Below are 26,989 nucleotides of genomic sequence, written 5' to 3'. Positions count from 1 at the left end.
GCGAGGAACTCCCCGGCGGTCTCTCTGGCCAGCTGATTGCGGGTGTAGAATGTTACCCTACAAGTCAGCTCGGTGGGTTTTGGTGCGAAGTGGCCTTGCACCGCTTTGACGATCTGCTCGAAAGTGCAGTCACCAAGGTTGGTGGGGGAGAGTAGCCTTCTGGCCAGGGACTCGAAGGGCGGTAGCAGCCCTAGCCCGGGAGCGGTAGCCATTGTGCGCGTCGGAGGGGGTGCGGGAGGAGCGGTCGAGTTGTTCGATGGTTCACTCATCGTATCGGCTGCTTCGCGTCCTCCTGGTTCCTCGCGACGGCCCGGCTCAGATGCGGCTACATCCCACCTTCGTCGCCACTATTGTGTAGTGGGAGCCGCATGGATCGACGACAGACAACGACGTGGTGCATAGCACGCTTTGAGTTGTTCGATGGTTCGCTCATCGTATCGGCTGCTTCGCGTCCTCCTGGTTCCTCGCGACGGCCCGGCTCAGATGCGGCTACATCCCACCTTCGTCGCCACTATTGTGTAGTGGGAGCCGCATGGATCGACGACAGACAACGACGTGGTGCATAGCACGCTTTATTAGGCACACAACAAGACAAAGACAAACGGCCGGCAGGCCAACTATATACACACCTGGGGACCTCCCCTTGGTCACCATTGGTGGGTTTGAATCTCCCGCCATGGCTCCCATTGGTTCCCCAGTGGAGGGACTAGAATCCTAGTCCCCATTGTCTTCCCAGACTGAAGCTCGGGTATATGCCCTGACCTCCGGTGGCGGTCAGTGGACACAACACAGACTCTCCCAGAGAATCTCAGGGAAAGTGAACTGTCTTGGGAGGTGCTTGTCTGCCATGAGGACAAGTGGCACACTCCAGAACAAGTGGCACTGTGGCAGTGCAAGCATGCCACAGTGCCACACAGCAACCACACAGAAATTCGGCGGCAAGCCGATTCAGATCAGAGAATCTGAATCGACCCGCAGTAGCCCGAAAGGTTTCCCCACACTTTTGGGGAAAATTCGGGCCATTTTTTGGGGTGCATTCGGTTCGGATGAACCGAATGCACATCCCTAGTTTGGGGTATGGAGGGACACCAGTGGGACATAGTGCCATAGATTCCAATCACCAAGGCAGCCATTTTCTCCAGGGGAACTGAGCCCTGTATTCTGGAGAGGAGTTGTAATGATCTTCAGGCCCGATCTGGAGGGTTGGCGACCCTAAACAAGGGGACTGACTTCTGTTTTGTCCCACAGCCGAAAACAAGCTCGATTCCTTCAGCCCGGTGGCCGACGAAAGCGTCAAGAAGGAGATCGTCAACGTCGCCCGGGACGGGTGGGAAGTGTATTTTTCCCGCCTTTTCCCAGCTACGGTAAGAGACCCCGGTGCTCTGCAGTTAGGAATTGGGTCTTTCCCACGGTTTCCCCACAGTGTGCGCGCCAAGCTGCAGTTTTTCTCCGAGCTTCCTCACGTCCTCCAGTCGACTTTCTGTCATTCCCTCATCATTTTTCTGTGCTTTCTCAGATCAGGTCAAAGGTCGTGTGGGGAGGGGGGGTTGGCGAAGAAACCACGGAAAAAGAAAACGAAGACATGAGGAAGTTTGGGCGGAGGGAAAGCTCTGCAGTGCAGCACCCAAACTGTGGGGAAACCTCTGAGTGAAAAGATTTGAGGGAAGTGTTAGAAGTTTAGTGGCTAGGACAGGGCTCCCCAACGTGGCGCCCGCCAGTACACCTCTTGGTGCCCACCAAACTTTTCAGAATGCAGGTGGGGTATTGTAAGGCAGAATTTGTTACTGGCTTCCCACATTCGAATGAAAGAGTTCTCCTCCGGAGGAGGACAAGGAGGACTTGTAAACTAGGTTTTCTTGTCAATGTGTAGTTCCATTTCCCCCTTCAAGACTTCCTTTTCCCTAGGAAATGTGAGGAAGGAGGTATGCCCTTTAGCTCTGCCTCTGGGGGCGGCCATTTTGGGTTTGTCTCTGCCTTCTGTGGCAGCCATTTTGGGGTGGTGCTCACCATGCCCTATCAAAATTCCAGAGGTCGCCACAGCCACAAAATGGTTGGGGACCCCTGAGCTAGAAAATTACGCAGACCATCGTCTGGAAACATTTCCCTCCTTTTGATTATCTGGAGTCTTTTTCAAGATCGGGTTTCTTAATGTGCCAGTCCAAACTTTAGCTCTTCCTTGAGGTTTGCTCGTCCTTCCATTTATGAGCTGTACCCTGTTAGAGTCACTGGTATAGCAAGCCAGTAATCTCTATCTTATTTAGCAGAGTGCACAAAAGCTCTTTGTTCTGTATGTGCTAGCAAAGTTACAGAGTTACACAGTGCCACTTGTCAGTTTCAAACTAATAAGAATCCTTTATTCAAGGAACTACATTCTAGATAGCACAGGTTGAGAGATAGGGATAGAATCTAATCTAACTATCTGTATGGATGTAGATGCAGAATGCATCTACATCCATGGTGCCAAAGATAGGGAGAAATGTGCTCCTTCTTTATGTGTGTGTGTGAGAGAAGGGAGAATGGAAGGAAGGAATAAATTCCCTGAAAGTTATCAGTCTACACATCAAAGGGACAGAGGCAGAAGAGTAAACAGGAAGGATGCTCAGAGTATACCTGGATTTTGTAAGCCATGATTTTGTAAGCCTGTAGCCAGGATTTTGTGGCTTATGGGGCAAATTTTTTTCTGGGGGGGTTGAAGTTCTCAGTGCAGAAAGAAAAGCCATTTAGCCAATAGAAAGCTGTTACCAGGACAGACCTCTAAATTGTGACCTGTCAACCACTTTAGATGACAGTTCTCAGCTGCTGCAAGTTAATCACTTCTGCCAGTCTAAGCAACAAGTCTGCTAACAAGTCGGCAGGTGGGGGTGATGATTTCTACAGTCAAGGAAGCTAAAACTTGGGCAGAACAACTCTCTTAAAGAAGACCAGGTTCTTGACACAGAATTAGAAGGGATCCTAGAGGTCACCTACTCCAACCCCTTGCTCAGTGCAGGAATTAGTCAACTACAGCACCCACTCTGCTTAAACAAGTGCATGCCCTAAAAAATGTTTTAAAATGATTGAAAAAAGCATTTACAGGAGAAATTCTTGTGGGGCTGTGCCGTTAAGCCTCCGAAAGTCCCTGAAAGAGCCCATGAAAGTCCCACTGTAGCTATGGGCAGTGTTCCCTCTAAGCTGAGTTAGTGTGAGTTAGCTCACAGTTTTTTAGCCTCTGGCTCACACATTTTTGTCTTAGCTCCGGAAGGATGGCTCCAGAGCAAACAAATTTATGCAGCAGCCAAATCGCTGGCTCACAACTTTAATGCCAGTAGCTCACAAAGTAGAATTTTGGCTCACAAGACTCCACAGCTTAGAGGGAGCATTGGCTACGGGCCTGCCTGTAACCCCCCTCTGGAGGCTGAGGCTAAGAGACAGCATTTCGCCCTTCTCTTCCAACATCCCCTTCCATGTTAACTGTCCCATTTCAATCCCTTTAGGGCAGCGTTGGCACCGGAGTGCAGATCTTGGCAGTGTCCCATACAGGGATTAAACTTCTGAGGCTCGTCAAGGGCACCAACTTGCCTGGGGAGCAGTTGCGGGTGCTGCGGGGCTATGGGTAAGGCTGTGTTGGAGGGGGGGGGGTTGGCCGGGAACTCTCAGAAGGATACGGCAGGACCACAGTCTAGGTTGGGTGAGGAGAGCAGCGGCTGCCAACCGGTGACATCCCTGCAGCCTCAGGTCGCTGTCTCACATGCATTCCCTTTGAATCGCTCACACCCGGGTACTCATTGGCAGAGAGCCCTCCCAACAGTCTGGAAGGGAGGCCACGTTGAAAGGATAAGGAATCACAATGGGGAACCCGCAAGGCTAACAGATACCAAGAGCCTTCTGCGTTTATGCTCATGGAATCTGCGCTTGTGCTGAGAACAACCCTCACTTCTAGAACAGGGGGCGGGGCTGCAGCCTCTAGGGCGGGGATCTCCAACATGGTGCCCACGGGCAGAAGGGCACCCACCAACATCTTTTCTGATGCCCGTCAAGTGGTTTTAGAAAGTGGGCGGGGGCATGTTTGCTCAGCAAAGCTTCTTATTGGCCACTGGTGATTCGATGGACTGCATATTTTTTTAAAATACGAGCCTATGAATGGAATTTAAATTGGGACATTGAATTTCACCGTTAAAATGTTCTAATTGTTGGTTTTATGTTAGATAAATGCTGTTGTAACCAGCCCTGAGCCTGCTTGTGGGGGAGGGTGGGCTAAAAGCCAAACAAATGGATGGATGGATGGATGGATGGATGGATGGATGGATGGATGGATGGATGACAGATGGATAGATACATAGATAGATGATAGAGAGAAATGATAGATGATAGATATATAGATAGATGGTAGATGATAGATAGATACATAGATAGATGGTAGGTAGGTAGATACATACATACATAGATGGATGAGAGATAGATACATAGATAGATGATAGATGGATGAGAGATACATACATAGATGATCGATCGATCGATCGATACATACATACATAGATGGATGAGAGAGAGAGATGATAGATAGATGATAGATGGATAGATGGATAGATGGATAGATGGATAGATGGATAGATGGATAGATGGATAGATGGATAGATGGATAGATGGATAGATGGATAGATGGATAGATGGATAGATGGATAGATGGATAGATGGATAGATGGATAGATGGATAGATGGATAGATGGATAGATGGATAGATGGATAGATGGATAGATGGATAGATGGATAGATGGATAGATGGATAGATGGATAGATGGATAGATGGATAGATGGATAGATGGATAGATGGATAGATGGATAGATGGATAGATGGATAGATGGATAGATGGATAGATGGATAGATGGATAGATGGATAGATGGATAGATGGATAGATGGATAGATGGATAGATGGATAGATGGATAGATGGATAGATGGATAGATGGATAGATGGATAGATGGATAGATGGATAGATGGATAGATGGATAGATGGATAGATGGATAGATGGATAGATGGATAGATGGATAGATGGATAGATGGATAGATGGATAGATGGATAGATGGATAGATGGATAGATGGATAGATGATAGATGGATAAATAGAAGATAGATAGATGGATGGATGATAGATAGATGGATGGATGATAGATAAATGGATGGATAGATGGATGGATCTATCTATCTATCTACCTACCTACCTACCTACCTACCTACCTACCTACCTACCTATCCAGGGTTCTTTCTGTAGCAGGAACTCCTTTGCATATTAGGCAACACACCCCTAATGTAGCCAATCCTCCAAGAGCTTACAGTAGCCCCTTGTAAGAAGAGCTCTGTAAGCTGTCGGAGGATTGGCTACATTAGGGGTGTGTTGCCTAATATGCAAAGGAGTTCCTGCTACAGAAAGAACCCTGGATAGGTAGGTAGGTAGGTAGGTAGGTAGATAGATAGATAGATAGATAGATAGATAGATAGATAGATAGATAGATAGATAGATAGATAGATAGATAGATAGATTGCTTTGGCAGCAGTTGCCACCACAGGACAAGGATCTTCACTGTGTAACTCATAGTAAGATGCAGCCGCCATTGTGCAGCTGGCTCCGCCTTCCGATGCAGCCATTTTGTGGCTGCACCCACTACACTGTTCCAAAATCCCAAAGATACCCACAGGATCAAAAAAGGTTGGTTACCCCTGCTCTAGGACCAAGTGTGGCTCAGAATGGAATCAAGGCAGGCTCATGAAAAAAGAGAATACAATCTTCATTTACAAAAATGTATAGTACGTAACCTGTATGGACAGAAAAAAATTACTTGCCTGATTTATCGCCTGCCTTCCTCCCCGATGGGGGCCCAAAAACGGCGTACCTCATTCTCCTCCATTCTATCCTCACAACAGTCCTGTGAGGTAGGCTAGGCCGTGAAAGAGTGACTAGACTAAGGTCACCCAGAAAGTTTGCATGGCAGGGTGGGGATTTGAACCTGGGGCTCCCAGATTCCACTCTGACACACAAACTGCACCACACGGGGCCCCTATTTTTCTTAATAGCACTCTTGAGGGACAGAAACCCTTAGTCTTCCTTCCTGGTAAACAGGGGTAGCCTAGGCATTGACCAATGTTCCCCGTGGATTCTCTGTCTGATGTGATGGAGCCACACGGGATCTTGACAAACTGATATTGATGGTACTGATGGAACAGTTTTTGGCTTTAAAAAGATGGGTCCCCTTAGTAAAAAGCCTGGCTGATGAGAAATATTTTGGCCTGGGGCCTAAAGGAGACAGTTAACCGACTGTTAACCCCCGTCTTCCCTCTGGCTCAGCTACAGCGATATCCTCTTCGTGACCATCCCCTCCAGGAACATGTTGGAGTTCAACCTCACCCACGAGAAGCTGCTGCTCTTTTCCCCCAAAGCTCCTCAGGTGAAGGCCATGGTGGACTACTTCATCACCGAGCTCAAGAAGGTAAGAGTGAAGCTACAGACATTTGAGATACTATCTTACTGGTATGTTGCTCCACAAAGGTTGGCACATGGATCCAAATCAGCGAGTCCACTATGCTGGAAAAAATGTGGGAAAGTTGGATACCGTCTTCATTGCTGGCTGCATTGTTCGGGGAAAAGATACTTAAACAAATCAAAAGTATAACGGGAATTGACCTTTCCCTTACCCCAGATCACTTACCCGTTAACAGCTGGAAACCTAGAGATTCCTCTTCTTCCCTTTCTGACACCATTTCAGTTCTTTTATTTGTGTCTAAAACTGCAATAGCCTCACGCTGGAAAAGTAAATTAATCCTAAATTTATTACTATGGCGTAAAAAATCATGGGACCAATACCGTATCGGTTTGGTGTCGTGGTTAAGTGCGCGGACTCTAATCTGGGAGAACCGGGTTTGATTCCCCACTCCTCCACTTGCACCTGGCTGGATGACCTTGGGCGAGCCGTAGTTCTGATAAGAGCGTTCGGAGCGGTTCTTGAAAAAGAGCAGTTTCTGTCAAGAGCGCTCTCAGCCCCACCTACCTCAAAGGGTTCTGTTGTGGGGAGGGGAAGGGAAAGGAGTTTGTAAGCTGCTCTGAGACACCTTTGGGTAGTGAAGGGCGGGGTATAAATCCAATCTCTTCTTCTTCTTCTTATGGCAAAAATAAATGACAACTTATCCTATCTCGATTCTCAAATTTCCTCATCCGACTTTGTTACGATTTGGTTTCCCATTATGGAATACTTAGTACAACTAGATGGAATCCCTAATATGATTGATGATCTATGTTTGGTGCAGTGGTTAAGAGCGCGGACTCTAATCTGGGAGAACCAGGTTCGATTTCCCCACGCCTCCACATGCAGCTGCTGGTGTGACCTTGGGTCAGTCATAAGTTATTTCAGAGCTGTTCTCTCAAGGGCAGTTCTTGGGAGAGCTCTCTCAGCCCCACCTATCTCGCAGGGGGTCTGTTGTGGGGAGGGGAAGGGAAAGGAGAGTATAAACCCCTCTGAGACTCCTTCGGGTAGTGAAGGGCGGGGTATAAATCCAATCTCTTCTTCTTCTTCTTCTTCTAAGCTGGGTCAGCCCTGGATAGTATTTGGATGGGAGACCACCAAGAAATGTGTGGGGTTGCTACGCAGAGGCAGGCAGTGGCAAACCACCTCTGTTCATCTCTTGCCTTGACCCGGATGGCCCAGGCTAGCCCGATCCCATCAGTCCTCAGAAGCTAAGCAGGGTCAGCCTTGGCTAGTATTTGGATGAGAGGCCACCAAGGAAGCCCAGGGTTGCTACACAGAGGCAGGCAATGGCAAAGCCACCTCTGCTCGTCTCTTGGCCTGACCTGGATGGCGCAGGCTAGCCCAATTTCATCAGATCTCAGAGGCTAAGCAGAACCGGCCTTGGCTGGTATCCAGAAGGGAGACCACCACGGAAAGCCACCTCTGAAACAACTCTTGCCTTAAAAAACAAGTCCAGCTCGCCCCCTAGTGGTGCATAACGCTAAAAGAGCTAGAACTTCTGGCTGCCAGACAAACTTAGGATCTCCTGGCAATTTTACACACCCTGCCATATGATGATGATGATGATGATTCCCTCTTTCCGCTCACCTTTTCTTTCCTCCACCCCAGGATTCCCAGTATGTGGTGGCTATCAAGAACTACGTTACCAATGACAAGACCCTCTTGAGTTTCCACAAAGGAGATATCATCTGCCTCCGGCCGATGGAAGGCTTGGGAAAAGGTGCGTCCCCCAGAGGGAAGTGGCATCCTTGGGGAGGGGTGGGGTGGGGGCACGAGAGGAAGGGAAGGGCGCAGTCTCATGAGCCAGCACGGTTGAGCAATAGTAGAGAGGTCCAAAGCCTGTACACGGACCCACCTCCAACTGGATGCTCCGTATCAACTCCTCGGTTTGCTGGGCAGAAATTCCGGAAGGCAGCTGAGGATGAAGAGAGCAAAAGATTTGGGCTGCTTGTCTTGTAGGACGAGGGCGGTACTAAAATAGGAAACTAGCTGAGATTAAGGAGGAAAGCTGGCCAGATCCAACTTGGTATCTGCGGCGAAGAGAAGCAGATAAATATCCAGACGGTTGCTTCTGTTGTCCCTGGAAAAGGTCATGTTGTCTTTGTAGCAGGAACTCCTTTGCATATTAGGCGACACACCCCTAAGGTAGCCAATCCTCCGAGAGCTTACAGTATGTCAGAACCCACAGTTTACAACGAAGTGCACGCATTCAGGAACGGTTATACGTTTATTGCAAAGCTATCGATGCGGTAACACAGGCACTGTTAAGAATGGCGGCAACCCATTGAGCATAATAGGATATAGGACATTCGTATGCACACACACACCCCCCATGGCATGGGCCAATTAGCTACCCTCCCGCGCGCGGGACCAGCTAGGAAACCGTTAGGTGGCGAAAGCTGGGAAGCAGTAGTCTCTCACAGTACCTAGGAGACTTCCAGACAATACAATCTCCAACACAACCTCCTCCTGCACATCTGTAGAGATAAGCGTTGTGGCACAGGCAGAACAGCAGAGATAGGAATGCAATAGCAATTACCAAGACACAGAATGAGCTCCCCAACCCCCATGGCAGCATGGCAACCCCTGTAAGAAGAGCTCTGAACGCTCTCAGAGGATTGGCTACATTAGGGGTGTGTCACCTAATATGCAAAAGAGTTTCTGCTACCAAAAGAGCCCCTTGTGGCCCCTTGGGCTTCTGCTGTCACCCCCAAAATGTCCTAGCAGCAAAATTTCCACACAACCAGCAGACCACTTGGAAATCTAGCACCCCGTCCATTCGCCCCTTGACCCAGCTTCCGTACGAGGAATGGCCCTCACAGTAGAGCCCCACAACCATAACAGTTAGCAAAAAACCATTGGTTCCCAACATGCTCGGCTTTGTTCTCACTTCCAAATGGATGCAGCCAAGGTTACAAGCCTTCAGACGCCCAAATTGCCCACCCTGTGGCCCAGCGAGTGAACCCTACAGGGTGTCAGGCAGGGATCCATAAAGATTCCCCACCCCCGTGACGTCATGTTGACTATCCCCGTCCCCACAGACCGCTATTACGGCTGCGTGGTGCGCAAGAAAGTGATGCTGCTTGAGGATGTGAAGAAGGGGACTCTGGATTTTGGTGGGTGGCTCCTGTGTGCCGTGCCGTGCTGTGGTGTGATCTCTCGCACCTCACCCTCTCGCCTGCAACTGTATTCCCCCTTTCTCCCCGCGTGCGATTCTTCTCCTGCCTGATCTAATTCGCTACCGAGAGCACACCTGATAGGCAGGGGAAGGAGCAAACTAGGAAAGCTCTAAGACGTTTAGTGTCAATTCCTAATATATCTGTCAGGCTGAAGGAAATGAGATCAAGCCAGTGCCCTTGTTATTTATTTATTTATCTATTTGCTTTCAATTTGTATCCCACCTTACCGGTATGAACCGGCTCAAGGGGGCTGAGACCATCACATAAACTTGACCTGTGCGATTCTATCGGCAGCATTATGGACCCATTTTTTAATCTTCATGCTACAAGGAGAATTATCTGGCTGCTCTCCTTGCAATTTGTTTCTTTGGGCAGGGCTTGGTGGGGATGCGTAAACAACATTGTCCTACGGGGGGGGGGGCCTTTTTGTGTGTTCGAGTCTTGACAAAAGTCGAATCTGCATTTGCATTTTTAAATCAGTTTCGTGCTGCTGTGATGCCGCCTTTCTCTATGCTTGTTTGAATGTTGTTTGGAGAAGATTCATTTAAAGCAGTGCGGAGGCGCAATGACAGTGCAGCCGCCATGAGCGGGCGATAAACATATGCAGACATGCAAAAGTATGCTAGCACTGTAGAGGTTTGAAAACGAAAGCAAATGTAGACGGCTTTTTTGAAGATGGAGTCAGAAGGCTGGGACACCGGTGGGAAAGACACATGCAGATTCGACCAAAATGTCCTCCTTTGTTTCAGTTGGTGGCCCCATTTGTGCCGCTGTTTTACCAAACCCACATCGGAACAGAAACTCCCCTCTACGTTGCATGCCAGTTTCACTTTGATCAGTTGTCGGATTTTGTGCCCGTGTCCAAACTGCCATTTTCACTCTGTTTGATCTCTTGGTTTTATGGATTTATGGCTGCTTTATGACCATTCAGGGGTGACTTTGCAGTCAGTACGGCGTTGGCCTGGGGTATTTGAATGTGGTTTTGAGCTGCCTCTTTTTCTGTTCCATTGTGGGTTTGGTAAAACAATGGAGAGAATGCTAGATGCAGAATGGGCCATTGATAAGTATTGCCTGCCTCTCCCGAGGCTGCTGAAGTAGACGTTTTGTGTGAATAAACCCGGAGTTGGGGTCTCTAGCACGTCTGCCTGATCCTAATCCTAATATGATACGAGGCGGAGTCCTCAGGCAGTTAAAGGAATGCCTTCCTAATATAGGTTGGAAATTTGGGGCCATCTACGGGAAGTCTGGCTTCTTCCCTGCCGACTGCGTCCAGCCGGCAGCGGCCCCGGACTTCATCCACCTGCCGATGGAGAAGAAGGACGAGCCGCAGGACAAACAAGGGAAAGTGGCTGTCTCGGCCTCGGTGGCCGTGGCCGTGGCCTCGGCAGCTGTGGCTCAGGAACTTGATAAGAAGGTGGAGGCGAGTACAATTGACCATTTGTTTAACTCCCCCAAAGCGGGTGGTGGGTTCTTCCGGGGTGGGAATTGTTTGAGACGAGAGGGGAGGAGGGCAAGTTGGTCCGAGCCTCCTTTGAAATCTTCGGGCAAGAAGCCAAATGTATCTCTCGTTTCCGGACGGGCAATGCCAACTGCTGACATCCTTGGGCAGCATCCTTCACTCAGAAGAAGAAGAAGAGATTGGATTTATACCCCGCCCTTCACTACCCAAAGGTGTCTCAGAGCGGCTTACAAACTCCTTTCCCTTCCCTTCCCCTCCCCACAATAGACACCCTGTGAGGTAGGCGGGGCTGAGAGCGCTCTGACAGAAACTGCTCTTTTTCAAGGACAGCTCTTATCAGAACTATCATTTGCCCAAGGTCATCCAGCCAGGTGCAAGGGGAGGAGTGGGGAATCAAACCCGGTTCTCCCAGATTGGAGTTTGCACACTTAACCACTACACCAAACTGGCTCACTCAAAGATGAGAGTAAAACAGGTTTGGGAAAAGAGCATGCTGAAGATGGAGAACACCTTGAAAGAAGACTATCAGAGCAGAGTGTCTTAGGGCTGCTCTGAAAAATAACCCTAACCCCGACCCTGACCTTAACCTTACCTCTAGCCCCGCTCCAGTTTGGAAGCAAATGGAAATAAAATCCTACAGGTGGAAGCAGGCATCGTCTTTCCTTCCCTCCCATTTATCTCAGGGAGAGGGTGGAGCCACCAGAAGGAATACAAACTCCACGTTTTGTACCCGATGGCTCAGCTATCGCTCCGAGCCGGTTATACAGATTTGCTGCAGACCATGTGGTCCGGCAGTCAATGGAAGAGGGTTTTGTGGCTGGGGGATGCTTTTGAAAGGCAGGGCCAGTCCAAGCAGAAGCCAACGAGGGATACAGGATCCCAGAGCCCCTGCCATCGGGTACAGTTTGGTGTAGTGGTTAAGTGTGTGGACTCTAATCTGGGAGAACCGGGTTTGATTCCCCACTCCTCCACTTGCACCTGCTGATGTGACCTTGGGTCAGTCACAAGCTCTGGCACAGCTGTTCTTGAAAAAGAGCAGTTTGTGTCAGAGCTCTCTCAGCCCCGCCTACCTCACAGGGTGTCTGTTGTGGGGAGGGGAAGGGAAAGGAGGTTGTAAGCCGCTCTGAGACTCCAAGTGAAGGGCGGGGTATAAGTCCAATCTCTTCTCTTCTCTCTTCTCTGCCTCAGGTGTGCAGATATTATCTTAAAGAGAGGGAGAGACCTGCTTCCTCTTTGACGGGGTGCACAGTAGCATCCTAGGAGACCCTCGGGTGACCTCACTTCTGGAGGGTACAGCGTTGTGATCTCCACAGATTACCTGTGGCTTAGATTTAGCGGTAAAGTGGAGGAAATAGAGCAGCCGTAGACTTTTTAAATGAAAATGTGAAAATAGCATTGTCATGAGCTATGTAATGGATCATTCAGTGTGCTATGGCTACACTGTTCTGTTTACAGCTTGACGCAGAGGGGAATTGTGACTCACGCAGGGCATCGGCAAAACTTGGAGACACCTGTGTAGCATCACAGGCGGCTGCCTGTCAGATATTGCCACATCGGGGGCATTTTCTGCTTATCAGAAAATCGATAAGTGTTGCTTGTAGGATTTTGGCACATGGGGGCTTTCTCTGACGCTTCGCGAGCCCTGCTGTTGAGAGCAGATATATCCTGAATCTCTTCCCCTGACTCAACTTATGGAAAAGGAGATTAAGCCCTGCTTCAATCAGTAGGATTCTATTGCACATCATTTTCCTCGCTAGATGGAGTTCCCCAGCCACAAAAAGTTGGATGCTATTTGTTATGTAGTGGGTAGCCGCATGGATAGACGACAGGCAACGACGTAGTGCATAGCACGCTTTATTAGGTACACAACAAGAACAGGGAACAAACGGCCGGCAGGCCAACTAGATACACAACCAGGGGCACACCCCTGGGTCCTATTGGCGGGTTTGAATCTCCCGCCACGGTCCCATTGGTTCCCCCAGTGGAGGGACTAGGATCCTAGTCCCCATTGTTATTACTGCTTCAAGCTCGGGGTGTTCGCTGGCCCCCCAGTGGTGGTCAGCATACACAACACTATTGCATATTATCTTCCCCACTAGAGGGAGTTCCTCAGCCACAAAAAAGTGGGATGCTATTGCATGTTATTTTCCCTGCTAAATGGATTCTCCCAGCCACAAAAAGTGGGATGCTTTTGCATGTTATCTTCCCCGCTAGTTGGTGTCCCTCAACCACAAAAAAGATGCTATTACATGTTATCTTCACCGCTAGATGGAGTCCTCCAGCCATAAAAAAGTGGGATGCTATTGCATGTTATCTTCACCATTGGATGGAGTTCCCCAGCCCCAAAAAAGTAGGATGCTATTGCATATTATCTTCACCGCTAGATGGAATCCCCCAGCCACAAAAAAGTGGGGTGCTATTGCATGCTATCTTCCTCGCTGGATGGAGTCCCTCACCCGCAAAACCTTCTTTGGTTGACCACCGCTGAGGATTGGAGAGTTGGTATTCTCCCAGAACCAACATGGCCTTCATCTGTAGGACCGGCTTGAAATGACATTTGAATGACATGTCCCAACATTATCTGGCAGGCTTTCTATACCTGCCCGCTCCTCCACATGAAGCCAGCTGGGTGACCTTGGGCCAGTCACAGTTCTTTCAGAGCTCTCTCAGCCCCTAAAAACAAGTCTAGCTTTCCACTAGCATAACTCTGGGAGCTAGAACTTATGGCTGACAGGCAATCTCAGGATCTCTTGGCTATTCTACACACAATGCCGTATGATAATTAATTCAGTTATCCATGCCCAGGGAGACCACATGCCTTTCTTTTCCCCTAGGTCTCTCCTGGCAGCGAATACACCGAAGACTTTGAGGGAGCCCCTACCGGCAGCCCGCAAGGCGGCTCCTACACCATGCTGGAGTTCGCCAAGAAGTATTTTCGAGAAGGTCAGAGGGCAAAGATGTGAGTGCGTGCGGACGGACATGGGGCCTGGAATCCTTTAGGGCTTGGTTGCAGTCGAGAAATCGGAGGCCGTCGTCTCAAGTGTGTTGTGTCAGAGTTCCTTTCCTGAGACCGCAGTCCCCTCTGTAAGAGAACAAGGAAATTCCGGGCTGCTGCCACCACGCCCGCCCTCCTCCTCTGCATACCAGTTAGTTAGAACAACCCCTGCCATTGTTTACGTGTGCGATCGCATACCCCGGGATGGAAGAGAGGTAAGTGGAAGAGCCTCGGTCCCTTACAACGAGCCATTGCAGCGTGTTGCAAAAAACCCTAATACATGGCATCGGTCAGCTTTTGAAGACGTAAATGTACTGGAGATTGGGGCTCGATAGGTCAGGGGTTATCCGCTCGTGAAAATAGGCCCGCAACCTCATCTGGGGGGAGGTGGGGGAAGGAGAAAGCCAGGCTTATAGACCTAACTGCCAGGAGTCAGAATCCGAGAGGTTTCTGGTTAATCTGCAAAACCCCTTGAGGGACAACACAATTCCTCTTTGCCCGCTGCAGATTCTGTGGTCCTATGCTGGGGCAACTGTGTTTCCCCTTATTTTCTACCTTTTGCATTCACACCGCTCTCTTTCCCATCATCCTTGATTTTATTAGTTGCTGTAGATTTTCCGGGTTGTCTGGCCGTGGTCTTGGCATTGTAGGACATGATGTTTCGCCAGCAGCTGTGAACTGGCATCCTCAGAGGTATAACACAGAAAGACGGAGAACTCTCTGTGTCAAGATGAGAAGAAAAAATGGTAGGCAGATAATTTATATCTACTCAGGAAGGTGGGGTAGGGCTGAGTCATTATCTGGTAGGGGTTCCCCAGGTGTGACATGCTAATGGAGGCGCTTTCCTGAGGAGGTTCTTTTGTATATGGAATGGCTGTTTCCCGAGGAGATTCTTTTGCATATGGATAGGCTGTTGAAATTCTTATCTTATCTTCTCACACTGACACCGAGAGCACTCCATCTTTCTGTGTTGTACCTCTGAGGATGCCAGTCACAGCTGCTGGTGAAACGTCAGGGACTACAGTGCCAAGACCACGGCCATACAGCCCGGAAAATCTACAACAACTAATGAACTCTGGCCGTGAAAGCCTTCGACAACATATCCTTGATTTTGTTGTCCTAACAATCTGCAGTGTGTGTGAAAGGGGTAGGTGTTGTTCCCCTCTCCCGTACGTAAATCCTGTACAGTTTTGGCACCTCCGCCTCATGTAATGGCACAGCACGCTACCCCCAATCCACTTGATAAATACGGTGATACGTTTTGTGTGAACAGGACAACACACATATTTTTCAGCTTCAGGAGGTCCAAATACGAGCTGTCAGAAAATCTGTGTTTCCGATTGGATGTATTGTCCAATTTGCTGGACGATACATGCGTTGGTCCCATTCACACAAAATGGTGACCGCTATCTCCCCTTACAAGTGGCTGGATTGCCAAAATTGTAAGAATCAAACAATACAGTTGTCCTGGCTGAACTCCCTTCCCTGCACTTCAGCTTTAATTATTTATTTCTATGTTTGAGTTTGTTATCTTCTCCCTCAGAGCCACAAAAGCACATTAATGCTGTGTAGAACGACACAAATGTGTACGGGGAAAAGTTGACCCAATCTGGACAGTCTTTGTTGAGGAAACGCTATTCCTCAACTGGACCATACAATAAGGGTGTTTTCGGGTGGGGTGGAGAGGGGGTGGAGCTTTTTGCATGACCGAGACTGGGAGCAGGCCAAGAATCAAAGGAAAGTAGGAAGGACTGTGGGCAGAGGGTATCTTCCGGGAAACAAAGGTGGAGTTTATGTGTGATATTCATTACAGGGACCCCAGCAAGCTAAAATCCAAGAAAGGCATTGAATCGAAGAGTGTGGAAGATATCCTGAAATTCACCAAGGTAATGTCGGTTGGTTTCTTTATCAGTAGCAATTTACTTCTGTGTATATTTCGGGGTAGGGAGGTTGGGAAGAGCCCCCTGTAAAGTCCTTAGGGTTTCAAACAAAGGGCTAGGGCATTAGGACCCGGTTGTCTTATTCTCTGTGCCGCCATGGCAGATTGTGAACAGAGGAAACTGCTGGCCTGATTTTTTGCACTGTAGCGCCACCAGTAGAGGTGGCCAGAAGGTGGCACTGCAGCTTCCAGAACAATCTAGCAAAGATCAGGTAAACACAAGACAGTGTGGTGTGGTGATTAGAGGACAGGACTAGGATATGGGAGACCCAATGAGAGCTAGCGTGGTGTAGTGGTTAAGAGCAACCGACTAATCTGGAGAGCCGGGTTCGATTCCGCACTCCTCCACATGAAGCCAGCTGGGTGACCTTGGGCCAGTCACAACTTGTTCAGAGCTCTCTCAGCCCCCCAAAAACAAATTTAGCTCACCACCTAGTGGTGCATGATGCTAAAAGAGTTAGAACTTCAGGATGCCATACAATCTTAGGATCTCCTGGCTATACTACACACAATGATATACTATTAATTATTATTATGGGAAACCTAAGTTTGAATTCCCACTCTGCCATGGAAGCTCGCTGGGTGTCCTTGGGCCGGTCACACACTCTCGGCCTAGCGTGCCTCACAGGGTTGTTGTGAGGGCAAAATGCTGAAGAGGGGAATGACATAAGTCATTTTGGGTCCTCTCTTGGGGAGAAATAAATAAAGTAAGTAAATAAATGAGTAAATGCTAGTAGGGTCTTAGCTGGTTCGGTAAAGATGCTCTGTCAAGTCTGGCTTCTTTGTCTGAGACCAAGCAGTGTGGTGTAGTGGTTACAGCATCAGACTAGGCTCTAGGAAACCCAGGTTCCAAACCCCACTTATTGGGTGACTTTGGGCTAGTCTCTCTTTCTCTCTCCGTCTCTCAACCTAACCTGCCTCACAGGGTTGTTTGTTGTGAGGAGACAAAAATATTGTAAGCCATTTTGGGAATGATAATTATCGTATGGCATTGTGTGTAGAATAGACTGAAAAAAGAAGAAACTGTGAGGTAACTGCGCTAGAGAATATTTAAATAACGATCACAAAATTTATACAAAAATGTGTACAAAAAATCTACATATATAAATGCACAAAGGCAGTTGAAAATGGTGTAATTGACGATGAAGCTTCTCTAATCACTATTTTAATTATGTTTAATACCTCATCAATTCTGTCGGTCATTAAGTTTAATACCTCATCAATTCTGTCGGTCATTTCTCTGACCTCGCTCAAAGTAAACGATATTCCGCTCAATCTCCAGTGCTTGTCCTGGTCGAAACAGCTTGTGCCCGAAGGCCACACAGCGGCAGGACCATCAGGGTGGAGGAAAGCCTCAATTCTCCGGCATTTAGCCGTCCAAGAGGCTGTCCCTCAAAAGCCCTATGGCCTGGAGCCTTTCGCAAAGGCTCTGTGTGAGTTCTACTTGAGGTAGCACCCCCCCCATACCACTGGTGTGCGAGTCGCTTCCCCGACGTCCGGGGAAAGCGACCGCCATCGCTGATCCGCAAACCGGAAGTCGTCAATTACACCAATTTCAACTGCCTTTGTGCATTTATATATGTAGATTTTTTGTACACATTTTTGTATAAATTTTGTGATCGTTATTTAAATATTCTCTAGCGCAGTTACCTCACAGTTTCTTCTTTTTTCGGTCTGTTCTGTGACTGTGACCATCATTTTTGAGCCACATTCCATTGTGTGTAGAATAGCCAGGAGATCCTAAGATTCTCTGGCACCCAGAAGTTCTACCTCTTTTAGCATAATGTGGGTCAAAACTCAGCCGCGTGGCAAATAGTGGGAAATTGAGCAGTACAACCGGGGTGGGGTGGGGGGTGAGACCGAGGGTGGAACAACTGCTTTTGCGGAATTGGTTGGAGACTGCCTCTTAGGATGCAAGGGTATCTCTGCTCTTGGTTTTCTGCCTAACGATTCTTAACAAGAGAAGCACAAACCTTGTTTATTTCAAGCGGGGCTCGTGCGGGGGAATGCTGCCGGCAGACCGTGCCCTGTTCTTCCTCCTCCTCCTTGGTCTTCAAATCCAAATATGCATGTCCATCAAGGAGAATTTTGTACGCGCTTACCCTGTTGCCGTTTGATAGTGCTGTGATGCGAGTGCTGTGCCTATGACTCTCTCGCCAAGCCCCCGTTTCCCTTCTCTCCTCCCTGCTCCGTTTCAGTCCCCCATCCAAGAGTCGCTCATTGAGTTCACAGACAGCAGCCTGAACAAAGTTGCGGCGGAGACCTTCCAAGGTGAGTTGCCTGGATCTGCCTTTTCCCAGGAGTTGTCCTGCACAAGGCCTGGCCAATGGGAAATTTTGTACTCTGTAACCATGAAAGTTGATCTAAAATTTTTAGAACTTTGGTAGATCCTAAAGCATCTTGTCTGCTCAGGGGTGAGCTCTATAAAGCTTGACGTGTCATTCGGTTTGATCTGGGGGGGGGGGAAGCCAGGTGCGGCAGGCACCAACTGGCGAGTGCCAGTGCCGTCACCAAAACACATCACAACCCCTCCCGTTCTCAGAGCGATTCTGTAAACATGATCTAACAGCCTACCTTAGGCATTCAGACCTTAGGTGGAAAGAAATCACTCCCAACCACTGTCTTCTGCAATCCTTTAACCGGAGAGGCTGAGAATTTGAACACAGCATTGCAGGCAAAGTACCAGTGAGCCAACCCTTTCCCACACAATTGTGTGCATTGCTTTTTAGAAATAAAAAGTTCTGCAGGCCATAAGAGGCTGCCTTATACTCCCTCAGGCCGGCTCTGAATTGCCCGTTCTGGTTGGGTTTTGGGAAGATAAATAACAGTTCCTTCCTAAAAAACATCCTTTTTAAAAAATGGGACATGCCAGGGACTGAACCAGGGACCTTCTGAGTGCTGTCCAATAGTGAAGAGGCACATTAAGAGCAGAGAAGAGCCTCACTTAAAAGTGTAGATGGCCAATATAAACATTATGGGACACACAGGTCCCAGCTGGAATAACAGTCATATGGGAATTGTGGGGTTTTCTCCATTTCTATGCATGTGGGATTCTGACTGCAGTGTTCTTGGAGAAGGAGATTTCAGCTTCCCTGCCCACGAACAGTTTTGTCTGATCTGGCCCGTTGGGGAAATCCTTCCTACTGCCTCTCGCACAATTGTTGTTCGGTAACGGCTAATTTGACCCTCTGTGTGTGCCCAGAGGAAAATTCCAACTGATTTGGGTATTCCCCCCCCCAGCTGTGATGAAGTTCATGGGTGACCTTCCGCTCAAGGGCCAAACAGAGCTCGAGGTGGTCTGCTGTCTTCTGAAGGTAAGCCCAGTTTTCTGCATGGGTGTGGAATGAGCCCTGTGGAGCCAACTTTGCACTGGGCCACGTGGAAACCACAGCAAACTGAACTCTCCATCCAGAGCTGAATCTACAGACATAAACGACTAACAAACATAAACTAGCTTAAAGCAAGCTAGATGGCCCTGGTCTCCTATGAGGACTGCTGGACATTCTGATGATAGGGTTTCCCGGGGCTATTTTTGGGCAGGAACGCACAGGAACGGAGTTCCGGCTGGCTCCCAAGTTGGCCACGCCCAGCAGGAACTCATTAGCATAATAGGCCACACCCAACAGCAGAAACTCATTAGAATTGGCTACATTAGGGGTGTGTGGCCTAACATGCAAAGGGGTTCCTGCTACAAAAAAGCCCTGGGTTTTGACCACAAACAAGGTAAACAGAATATGAAGCAAAAGGTGGGTGTGGCTGGATGAGCACACTTCTGGTAACATGGGAACGCGGCTTAATATGCTAATGAGTGGTGCAGTCAGGGTGTGGCCTAATATGCTAATGAGTTTCTGCTTCTGGGTGTGGCCTATTATGCTAATGAGTTCCTGCTGGACTTTTTCTACAAAAAAGCCCTGGGGTTTCCCGCCCCCAGGTCCAACCGGGGGATCCCCTAGTTTCAGGGGCTTCTCCCCACTATGGACCATCTGGCTGGCGGGGGAAACGCCGATCCTAAACTGGGAATCCCCTGACATGACGTCCCCGACATGATGAAGAAACCCAGAAGCCACATCATCATGTCGGGACACTCTGGTTTTTGGGCAAAACTCTATGGTTTGAAGGCAAATTTACCATAGAGTTTCGCCCAAAACCCCGAGTGTCGGTGACACGATGACGTCACTTCCGGGTGACGTCATCACATCGTGCAATGTCATGTGATGTCCCCACTCACCCCCAGGATACCCTCCAAATCCCCCTGCCGGATCGACGAGGGGGCCTGGTGACCCTATTTGATGAAGATAGTTTCAGGTAGGTAGCAGGGTCAGTTTGCAGTAGAAGTCCAGTGGTAACTTCACGATCAACAATATTTCCCAGGTATAAGCTTTCGAGAGTCAGATACCAAGCTGCTACTGGACTTCGAATCTAGCTTTTCTGATTTGGTGAAAATACCCTTCCAGTTTTGTCAGTCTTTGGGCTGGAGGTAGCTATCACGGACAGCCAGTTTGGTGTAGTGGTATAAGTGCGCGGACTCCAATCTGGGAGAACCAGGTTTGATTCCCCACTCCTCCACTTGCACCTGCTGGATGACCTTGGGCAAGCCATAGTTCTGTCAGAGCTGTTCTCTCAAGGACAATTTTGGAAAGAGCTCTCTCAGCCCCGCCTACCTCCCAGGGTGTCTGTTGTGGGGAGGGGAAGGGAAAGGAGTTTGTAAGCTGCTCTGAGACTCCGAATGAAAGGTGGGGTATAAATCCAATCCCTTCTTCTTCTCTTCTTCTCTGTTGCCAAGCTGTCTCAGGCCTTTGTCTGGAGACAGCATGACTGCTTCTTCAGGTGGTAATGAAGCGGCTGGGGGAGCATTTACCCCGTCAGCCTCTGGGGCCTGTTCCACTGCACTCTTGCCCCCTTCTCTCTTCCAGCTTTGCGGAGAATACGAGGTGATCCGAGACGAGGTTTATTGCCAGATCATGAAGCAGATCACGGACAACTCCAGCACCAAGACGTACGTGAGTCTCTCATTTTAGCGGAAGACAAAAGATGCGGGAAAGGGCCCCACTGGAGAACCTCCTGATGGCCCCTGGTATTTTTGGCCACCATGTGACAGAGTGTTGGACTGGATGGGCCATTGGCCTGATCCAACATGGCTTCTCTTATGTTCTTAAGCTGGGTTCTCCGGCCTAGCTGCTGAAGGAGCCCGGGAAAGGGTGCAGTCGGACAGAGCACAGAGGGGCACCCTTCCTCACTGATGACCAAAGGGGTACAGCAGATATAGGACCTGTACGGTAGTGGCACTGGATTGGTTCTCTGGCGTCACCTGATCTCCAGGACCAAGAGTTTCCTCCTCTGACCCATGGCCCTATTTGTTCCACGGTGCGGGAATCTGTACTAGATCTGTTGGAGTCCTCCTTTGAGGCTCTGTGGCCTGGCCCCTCAAGAGGATTCCCTCTGTGCTTGGTGTAAACGTGATTTGGAGGGGGAGCCTACAGATTGCTGATGGACACGTGATATGCAGCCTGTTCTCCACGGAACTTTGTGTGTTTTGTGTAGGGATAGCTGCCAGAAAGGGTGGAGGTTGCTCTACATCCTGAGTGCTTATTACAGATGCTCTGAGGTCCTCAAACCTTACCTTCTGTGGTTCCTTCAGGACGTCTGCAACAATCCTGCTTTGTATTTTCAAGGTGAGACTTCAGAGGATTTGAACAAAAGGGCACCAGAGTGTTGGACCAAAAGGGCCTTCTGTCAGAACGAAGAACTACCAGTATATCAACAATTATATTTCAAGTTGTTGTTTATAAATCGCCATGAATCTGGTCTGGGGGAAAAGACAGGAGGATGGCAGAGAATGCATTGGATCGCCAACCTTGTCTAGCTTATCTGTTAAAACTGAGTGAACAAATGGTGGTGGAAAGGCTCACGTGACCTTTCTCTCCCTCTGATTTGTCTGATGTCCGTCAGGCATCGCCAAGACCTGTGAACAGAACCTGCGGAAGACCTTCCAGTTTGGGGGCAGGTGTGAATTCCCTGGTAACATGGAGCTGAAAGCCATGGTGGTGAGTGCGTGGAAACCAAATTTTTGGACTAGACATGCTGTTGGGATTGTCCATTGCCAGCCAGTCGCCTAGGGAGTGGGGTGCCGCACAGCCAGTGTTTGAGGTGCTTCATGGCCCAGATTCTTGGGGCTCAGTCATCTTCCCATCTGGTGCTTGCTACTGCAGATTCAGAAGTTGCAACCAGCTTCAGACCCAGCTGTTCTTTTTCTGACTTCTGGTCCCTTTTTTCTGCACATGCTTTGAATTCCCCCCCCCCCCCAAGGACTGAGTCTCCTTCACTGTGAGTTACAGTCCCTAAATTTTACTTTCCATTTCCCTTCCCTGCAAAGGCTGGAAGGAGCTCGAAGCGCCAGCTGGTCCTCTTGCCAGGGGGGATTGAGAAGCACCTGAAGATCAAAACATGTTCGGTGAGTAGAAGCCCTTGAGCTTACCTGAAAACGTTTTGGTGGGATGCTGCCATACAGTCACTCATGGCCATGAGCAAGCTGAACTACATGTAGTCAATGGACTTAGACAGAGAGAACTTAGTTTGTTCTTGGAAGAGTATAATTCAACTTATTTTAAGTTTTAAAACAATCACCAAGAATCTGGTCTGAAAAAAGACAGGAGGACAGCAGGGAATGCATTGGATTGCAAAACTTATCTAGCTTATCTGTTAAAACCGAGTGAATAAACCGTGAATAAACCTGCAAGAATGTCCCCCATCATCATCTTAAAATGGGACTTGATGTCACATCTTCTGTCAAAAAAACTCCCTTGTTTTGATTTACTTTTATTTATTTTGCAAAATCTATATCCCGGCTTTCTGCTTTGGCAAGGGCCACCGAGATGGCTAACAAATTAAGACATATGTAATAAAATCACATTTTAAAACCATTAAATCCTGCCCCCCTAAAACACGGATGGTTAAAACCAGAGCTCAAATACAGAGACTTAAGAACGACGATCACAAACATCAGTCAGTAAGAAACAAAAAGTCTTCACCCACTGGCAGAAGATGGCAACACAATGAGGCAAATCTATCCCTATAATCCATCATAGGAAAATGCAGAAACCAAAGAATAAATATACACGATAAATATCCAAAAAGTCAAACACTTTTCCTAGTTAATTTTTCCAGTGTTTCAGACTTCTGGTCCTTCCTCAGGGACAAAGTACTGAGCGTCTCATGCCATCTCCTTTTAAGATAATGCTTTTGTATTACCCATTGGGCAACATGTTTTGGTCCTGATACATTGAAGCAACCTTTAGGGTTGCAGGTTAGAGCTAAGGAGACCTGGCCACAAATAAAAACTACTGGATGCTGATAATTCAACAAATTGCACTAATAACAGAAATAAACTTACCTTGCACTCTAGATTCCATCTTTCTGGACACATGGCGTACGTCTGTAAGTAGAAAAAGCTCAGAAACATTAGTGTCGACTTTACTGATGTTGGCAAAAATAATGATAGCACAAAAATATGTTCCCACATTAACATGCTGGCAAAAGAAGATCTGGGAATACTTTATTCATGGGCGCACCTCATATAATTCTTCAGCTGTGCAGTCAGAAAAGTACCAAAAGTGGTTTCAGGCGGTATGGTTTCTTATCATTAAAGTAAAGGTAAAGGTTCCCTTGCCCGAAAGCCAGTCGAATCCGACTCTAGGGTTGCGGTGCTCATCTCCATTTCAAAGCCAAAGAGCCAGCGCTGTCCGAAGACGTTTCTGTGGTCATGTGGCCAACATACAACAGATACCATGCACAGATGAATTATAACCTATCATAAATAATTTAATATATTTTGAAAAATATTATTACAATAATTTCTTCATACATATTAATCATCATAGAGCAAAATGTCAAATATCATCTCCATAGATTCTCAAAGGATATAGTACAACCTTATAAGCACGTTCTCCAAATTTGGAGGAGGTTTATAGCTCATCAAAAAACTGTTTGCAGCGTTCATTGAAAGAGAATTTTGGATGAAAACTTTGGTATTTAGCAACCTTGTGCTGAAAATTATTGTTGGACTCCCTGAGGAAGATTCTGAAACAGAAGGTCATCTGGACCTCTGTTGGAGGAAGACAGACCACATGTAAAGAGAATTTAAGGAGTCCTCCCTTTTGAAACGTTTTTACAGAGGAGGACTAGTATATATTATAAGATTGTACTATATCTTTTGAGAATCTATGGAGATGATATTTGACATTTTGATCTCTTATATTATGAATTGTGACTATGAATGAAGAATGAAGACATATGTATGAAGAAATTATTGTAATAATATTTTTCAAAATATATTAAATTATTTATGATAGGTTATAATTCATCTGTGCACGGTATCTGTTGTATGTTGGTTTTCCTACTTACCGTGGGTCCTTGTTTGGGTTTTGTGGTCATGTGGCTGGCATGACTAAACAGTTAGGCGCACAGAACGCTGTTACCTTCCCACCGAAACGGCACCCATTTATCTACTTGCAATCTCTTGCTTTCGAACTGCTAGGTTGGCAGGAGCTGGAAGTAGAGATGGGAGCTCACTCCATCATGCGGCACCCGGGTCTCGAACTGCTGAACTACTGACCTTCCACAGCCTGCAGTTCAGCGTCTTAACCACTTGAGCCACCGCAGCTCCGTCATATCATTAGTTATCTAGAAAATAGTGAGACAATCCCAAAAAACCCGTTATACAAAAAGTTGCTGTTCTTTTAACTGCTCTGTGTTTGATGCATGCTTTAATTGGTTGTATTAGGTGCATTTGTAAAGGTTATTTTATTCCTTTGAGCTACCAGGGGGAAACTGTTTAAGCGAGCTGGTAACTGTTCTTTGTGTCAAATATTGTTGTAATGGTGTGGTTAAAAAAAAATGAATAAAAATTAAAATTAAAAAAAAGGAGACCTGGCCCAGTGAGGTTACTTTTCCAGCACACAGCCTGTGGAACAGTTCTAAGTAGCTGAAAAGTTTGCATTGCTGCATTTTAAAACTGGGTTGGCTAGCCTTTCAAAAACCGTGCCGTAATTTTGCTCTCCCCTCCCTGCCTTTCTAGGTTGCCCTGGACGTGATAGAGGAGATCTGCTACGAAATGGGACTCAATCGGCCCGAAGCCTTCAACGAATATATCATCTTTGCGGTTACCAGTCAAAGTGAGTCCAGCCGGTGGCGGAAGAGAGAATCTTGTGCTGGGTCCGAGCATGGGGCGATAAAACTCATTTCTGCTATTTTGTTTATTGAAAAGTTGATATCCCATTCTCCCCTTGGGGTGTACATGAAGTAAATGAATGAATCCAAATAAGTTTGTGACCGGTCACCTCCGCAGACCAGAACGTCCGGCCTTTGAACAAGAAGGAATACATCCTCGATGTGGTCATGGAAATGGAACAAGTGGATAGCAACTACATGTTCTGGTACCGGCGGGTCATCTGGAGCCAGCCGCTGAAATTTGACAACGAGTTGTATGTAACCATGCACTTCAACCAGGTGAGGACTTCGTGACCAGGTGGGTAGGGGACATTTATTGGGATATTTGGTCAATATAGCAGAGTTTTGCCCAGTCGTAGAAGCCTGATCCTGAGTGCAGTACATAAATCTCCCGAGAAGCATATTGCAAAAGAAGGAAAACTTACATTCATTCAAGTAGATCCAGTTCATATTCAGGCTGCAGGCGAAAGAAGAGAAAGAAAGCTAATCTAAAGAGTATTTCCCTATCATAAGTGGCCAGCTAATCCGCCACCGTATGTATGGGAGAATGAGGGCATTGTATCTATAGGAAAGATCTGCAGGGTATCTGTCTCCATGGAAGGCCATGAGAAGAGAGTGAGAGGACAAAGTGAGTGAGAGAGGAGGGGTCAGAGGGCAGCTCCCAGGTTAAGACAAAGAGGCATCCCATTCAAGGAGATAACACCTGTACAAACTTCGAGTGAAGTAGCGCCCCCAGTGTCCTGGCACAGTGAGTCACACACTCCAACAACATTCAGGATTTGGGGGGAAAACAGTCCAGTAGCATTTTAGAGACCAACCAGAGTTTCAGGGTATAAACTTCTGAGAGTCAAAGACAGTGTTTTTGAGTTTTTAAAGTTTTTATTAAAAGAAAGAACAAACAGATAATATCAGATTAAAAAACAGATAACAAATAATAAAAAGAAAAAAACCCAAGATATATATATAATTAAAGGAGGCTTCCAGTTTTCTCTATGACAAATATAAGTCTGATTACAGAATTTTCTCTTACTCCGTGCTTACAGTGAAAAGCTCTCTTTTTTCTATTGTCTCAATTTCTTAGTCTCCAAACTCACAGATCATCAAGTTGCTATTATCTTTTTCATGCAAAAAGTCTCCATATAAGGGGTTTCCAATCAGCAATAAATTAACTGTCTTTTCTCCGATCAATAAAGCTTGCCCACCGTTGCAAGTTCCAACATCTTCTCCAGCCATTCCTCTATTGCAGGCAGTGTTGGACTCTTCCGTTTCTCTGAGTATAATAGTCTCGCTTCCATTATCTATATATCTAATAGCCAAGTCGCCCCCTGGTGTGCGGATAAATAAATCCGGACACTGGGGGCACCTGGGGGGGGAGTTTTGTGCACACGTGGGGTGGTCCCCAGGTGTGCACAAAAATCTGAAGTTAAAAAAAAAACGGGGGGATACTTAAATCCCCCCAAAACTGACAGAGCATTCCCTGCGCATGCGCAGGGAACGCTCTGCAGCCGGCCTCGCTGTCGGCGCCGCCTCGAAGCCAGCCGGCCAACCCGTGAGAGGAAGGGAGGGCGCGAGGCCCGGCCAGCTGCAAGCCGTTGGCCCTCGCTTAGGGGAGGGGAGGCAGCTGGCCTCGCCGCCAGCCTCGCTTGGGGGGGGGGAAACAGCCATCCTAGCAGCCGGCATTGCCCCCAGCCTCCCT

General features: G+C 47.8%; 1 protein-coding gene across 1 annotated transcript in view; it reads left to right on the top strand.

Moving 5' to 3' along the window:
- Positions 1–26,989, top strand: part of MYO15A (myosin XVA) — a 139,935-nt gene that overhangs the window by 100,021 nt on the left and 12,925 nt on the right. The window contains exons 46-61 of the mRNA XM_015409244.1: positions 1,249–1,364; positions 3,474–3,592; positions 6,322–6,463; positions 8,105–8,216; positions 9,538–9,612; positions 10,890–11,095; positions 13,969–14,093; positions 15,943–16,015; positions 18,267–18,339; positions 19,309–19,382; positions 20,982–21,064; positions 21,610–21,740; positions 22,018–22,112; positions 22,442–22,519; positions 25,142–25,238; positions 25,412–25,572. Of these exons, the coding sequence (XP_015264730.1) occupies positions 1,249–1,364; positions 3,474–3,592; positions 6,322–6,463; positions 8,105–8,216; positions 9,538–9,612; positions 10,890–11,095; positions 13,969–14,093; positions 15,943–16,015; positions 18,267–18,339; positions 19,309–19,382; positions 20,982–21,064; positions 21,610–21,740; positions 22,018–22,112; positions 22,442–22,519; positions 25,142–25,238; positions 25,412–25,572 (1,760 nt within the window). The remainder of the gene's footprint in view (positions 1–1,248; positions 1,365–3,473; positions 3,593–6,321; positions 6,464–8,104; positions 8,217–9,537; positions 9,613–10,889; positions 11,096–13,968; positions 14,094–15,942; positions 16,016–18,266; positions 18,340–19,308; positions 19,383–20,981; positions 21,065–21,609; positions 21,741–22,017; positions 22,113–22,441; positions 22,520–25,141; positions 25,239–25,411; positions 25,573–26,989) is intronic.

Source organism: Gekko japonicus, unplaced genomic scaffold (assembly GCF_001447785.1).
Source record: "Gekko japonicus isolate JY-2015 unplaced genomic scaffold, Gekko_japonicus_V1.1 scaffold103, whole genome shotgun sequence".
NCBI lineage: Eukaryota > Metazoa > Chordata > Lepidosauria > Squamata > Gekkonidae > Gekko > Gekko japonicus.
This window is presented reverse-complemented; position numbering and strand designations above follow the sequence as displayed.